The 4,673-nt window shown below is 36.7% G+C and overlaps 1 protein-coding gene across 2 annotated transcripts in view; it reads right to left on the bottom strand.

The window, feature by feature from the left end:
• Positions 1 to 4,673, bottom strand: part of ATG10 (autophagy related 10) — a 192,833-nt gene that overhangs the window by 142,839 nt on the left and 45,321 nt on the right. The window contains exon 4 of one of the 2 annotated variants that reach the window (XM_005858107.2): positions 158 to 265. In XM_005858107.2, coding sequence (XP_005858169.1) covers positions 158 to 265 — 108 coding nt within the window. Of the gene's footprint in view, positions 1 to 157; positions 280 to 4,673 lie in introns of both variants that reach the window. The other variant, XM_005858108.2, reaches the window with a different exon arrangement.

Raw genomic sequence — 4,673 nt, 5'->3', positions numbered from 1 at the left:
ATTATCTCCTGACAACTGATATTCACTTCTCCTCTTACAGCAGGCCTGGGATCCAATGGCAGTTAATTTTTTAAAATATATATTTAACAGATTTAAAAGTTTAAATTTATACCTCACAAAGACTGAAAAGGAGAATATGACATGGTAAATCACTCACCTCCATAGGAAGACACGTCTGTACATGGGCAGATGTCCCTGGATGTGACACCACTGTCCCATTTTTTATTTGAAAATGTATTTTGCACATATATCCATCAGAACAGTCCTGTGTTCCATCATCAAAAAAATACATAAGAAAATGCCAATTATTTTAAGAATTCATCGTTCTAAGAATTACAGCAACTCATAACTTCCAAACTGAGCAATAAAAAACTAAGTATATTAAATGAGATGAGATAATAGGGATAAACTCATCCAATAAACACAAGTTTTAGTTCCCCACCTTTCTCACTTATTGATACTTCTCCTTCTCTTAGATTAAATCCCTACTCCCCCCTTTTCCCCTTAAGCACTCCATAGAACAGAAGTCACAAAGCAAAGCTTTTAGGTTGGCAGCTGTTAAAAAGCATATAAATATCTTATAGAAATATCTTGTCACATAAGTAATATTGATTTTCACAACATATAAGAAAGAAAAATTTTAGGAGAACTTGCAACAAATCTTGAAACTAGGGACCTTTCATTTCAATTCCTCGATCAAGGCAAGATCTCCATTAAAATGTCCCAGGGAGGTAATTATGCAGTACCTTCCTGAGCACTTCCAGGAGCCTACCCTTTACTCCCTTACACCACTGCCACCTCCATTTTGGTACATGGGACATTGTTCATTGGGAAAGTGTTGTCTTACAATGCACTGATATGTTTCCTTTTAACCTTAACTCACTGGTCTTAGGTCTTCCCTCTACAACAGTGGTTCTCAACCTTGGCTGCACATTAGAATCACCTGGGAATCTTTTTAAAATCCTGATTTCTGGGCCTCATCCTCCAGAAATTCTGTTTCTTTGTTACTAATGTCGTGGCCCCACCCCATAACAAAGAAACAGAATTTCTGGAGGATAAGGCCCAGAAATCAGGATTTTAAAAAGATTCCCGGGTGATTCTAATGTGCAGCCAAGGTTGAGAACCACTGCTCTAGAATTTATACTCTTTCCACAGAGCCATTCTTCAAAGACGTAAGACAATTACCAACATTTTTAAATGTTCCCTGAAAGATAGGATATCTAAGCCCTTCACCAGTTGCATTTCTCTCCTATTTTTTCTCTCCTATTTTTTATACTTGCTCTTAAATACACTAATGGATGATGTTACCAACATTTTTAAATGTTCCCTGAAAGATAGGATATCTAAGCCCTTCACCAGTTGCATTTCTCTCCTATTTTTTCTCTCCTATTTTTTATACTTGCTCTTAAATACACTAATGGATGATGTTCTATTTCTTTTAGGCAAAACTTGTTTGAATTCAATAAAGTGTAAAAAGTAATACCTCTACATACACAAACATACTCACATGTTAATAAAAATTATTAATTCTTCACCAAATTGCCACACTAACATTCACATTTTAACAGATTTAAAATAATTATAATTAAGAAATATATGGTTACTTAATATGATGCAGTAAAAAATATATAGAATAGCATCTCAACTAAAAAATTCATAATTCCCTTAAATACTTTTGCTAAGATTCAAAAATCTAGTTTTTAACTATAAAATAAGACAAGAAAAAACTACAGTGTTTGTAAGCAATTTAACATTGAAATTTTTTTAAAAATTGTGTCATGCCAACTATGCAAGAGCATTTGATTTTAGGTAACTGTACTGGGTTGAATAGTGTCCCCTCAGAATTCATGTCTCCCCAGAGTATGACCTTATTTGGAAATAGGGTCTGTACAGATGTAATCAAGCTAAGATAAGGTCATATTGTTCAAATCCAATATGACTGGTATCCTTATAAGATAAGAACAGAAAAATTTGGCTGCAGAGATACAGACACATGTGGAGAAGGCCACAGGGAGACAAGGCAGGAATTGGGGTGGTGCATCTACAAGCGAAAGCATGACAAGGACTGCCATCAACCAACAGAGGCTAGAAGAGGCAGGAAACGACTCTTCTCCAGAGCCTTTGGAGGGAGCATGGCCCTACAGACAGACACCTTGATTTCTGACTTCCAAGCTTTGAGAAAATCCTTATAAGATAAGAACAGAAAAATTTGGCTGCAGAGACACAGACACACGGGGAGAAGGCCACAGGGAGACAAGGCAGGAATTGGGGCGGTGCATCTACAAGCGAAAGCATGACAAGGACAGCCATCAACCAACAGAGGCTAGAAGAGTCAGGAAACGACTCTTCTCCAGAGCCTTTGGAGGGAGCATGGCCCTACAGACACCTTGATTTTTGACTTCCAAGCTTTGAGAAAAGAAATTTCTATGTTGTAACCTACCCTGTTTATGGTCTAATGTTAGGTAACACACACAGAAACTACATGTTTTGAGAAATATGGCAGGACCTTTACAATGCCTCCCCATTAGTAAGCAACTCCAAAGCACCCTGCCAGTCGGTGGTGCTCAGCACCAGCTCTGACTGACTGGACCCAACTCAGAATGACTTGGTGATGCCACTGCCCCAGGTTCTTAAATATTTTTAATATCCTTCCTGCCTGTAAGGTAAGCAATCAGGTATCCAATATCTTTTATTATTTCATTAACGTTCTGCATTTTATAGGTGAAATTATTATTTTAAATTCCAGTTCTGCCCTGTTCGGTCTGGCTCAGTGGATAGAGCATTGGCCTGTGGACTGAAGGGTCCCAGGTTTGATTCCGGTCAAGGGCATGTACCTTGGTTGTGGGCACATCCCCAGTAGGGAATGTGCAGGAGGCAGCTGGTCGATGATTTTCTCTCATCGATGTTTCTAACTCTCTATCCCTCTCCCATCCTCTCTGTAAAAAAATCAATAAAATATATATTAAAAAATCCAGTTCTATATGACCCAACTACAAAGCATATCCCTAAATGGCCTTTTACCACTGAAATATTTGTATTTACCTAATGTAGATGACTTTGAATAATACTGTAAATGGAGAAAGAGATATGTACTTTCGGTTGTTGTTGCTTTTTACATCAAGTATCCATTCCCCCTTCTTTTGGAAGAGTAGACACTTTTCCTCCTCCCCCTGTCAGCATGGACTTGGCTCTCCAGCTCTAAGAACAGTCACTGGTGGCCAATCAGGGCACCAGTCCTGCTGGTCTCAGAGACTAGAGGGCAAATGATCCAATCAGAACCAATGAAATGTGAGTCAAGACTTTGGAGGGCAGGGGAGGAGGAGAAGACTATTCTCTTTTCTACTGGATTTGAAACAGAAAAATAAAACCCTGCCAGTGTTGGCAGCCACCATGTAATTAAATGAAGCCTGAGAATGAAGCCAATACAAAAGGAAGCAAGGGCATGAGATGCTGAGAGACCAGGTCCTGATTATACTATTTAAACCAACTGTAGCTGAAGCTAGCTCTACCCTTCAATTTTTCAATTACATGACCCTCAAAACTCCCTCCTTTGCTTCACCCAATTTGGGTTGGGTTTTCTGTCACTTGAACCAAAATATTCTTTGCATAAAATGGCATATATTGTGTTTATTAGTTTAAAACTAGAAGATTTGCTACTCTATTGTATGACAGATAATCAATAGTTGATTATAGAAAGATTTCCCAAATACAATAAAACCATAATGCCACGTGTTTGTGAGAAAAAGTACTGACAGTCTACAATTTAAAACTAATCAAGCAATACAGGGGAAAAAACATGGAACAACTGTTCAGATATTCAAAGAATAGTTAGAGCTAAATTGTATATACTGCATATAATTCATCAAATGAGGGTAATTGTGTTATTTCATATTTTTCTATACCCGAGCACTGGTCATACAACTTTTTCTTGAAGCTATAGTTTGTTGAAACTCTAATTGCAATGCAAAATGCATCTCTTTTGATATCGAAAAAGGTGAGTCAAAAATTCCTATGTACCTATGTTATAAGATCTAAGTAAATTATTTGGTGTCTTTTCCATTGAGTTAAGATAGAGAGATATGTCATTTTTAATATTATTTATAATTTAAGAAATATTAATTTCATTTTTGGTAAATTCTGATATTGTTTATTAGCATATATTAGGAGGTACACAGGGGTTTTTGATTCAGCCTATAGTTTTTCTTTTCAGAATCAATCACTTAAAAGTCAAGATTAACCTTAAAAAATAAATATAGAAATAAAAGAGTTTATAGCATTTTAGTTTCTCTTCAAACATTTACTTTCATAAAAGTAGGTCTTTCCCCTACATTGGTTTAATTTAAGGCAAAAAAATATGTTTTGTTCTTCATTGCTGAAGAATACTTTTTTAAAGACAACGAACATAAGAACCTGAGAACCACCACCCTGCACCAGCAGTCGAGACCAGCAAGGACGATGTTAATAATGCAGATTTTGTAATCAAAGAAAACACAATAATTTCAAGAGAAACATCAGAAGTGCTTTATTCAAAGTAATGTTCATCGCTAGCTACACATTTCCCCCATCTTTCAGGTAATTTGTGGATACCATCCCAATAGAACTTTTCTTGTTTTGAGGCAAACCATTCAGAGAACCAATTTTCCACTTCTTCGTATGTTTTGAAGTGCTGCTCA

Source organism: Myotis brandtii, unplaced genomic scaffold (genome assembly GCF_000412655.1).
Source record: "Myotis brandtii unplaced genomic scaffold, ASM41265v1 scaffold115, whole genome shotgun sequence".
NCBI lineage: Eukaryota > Metazoa > Chordata > Mammalia > Chiroptera > Vespertilionidae > Myotis > Myotis brandtii.
This window is presented reverse-complemented; position numbering and strand designations above follow the sequence as displayed.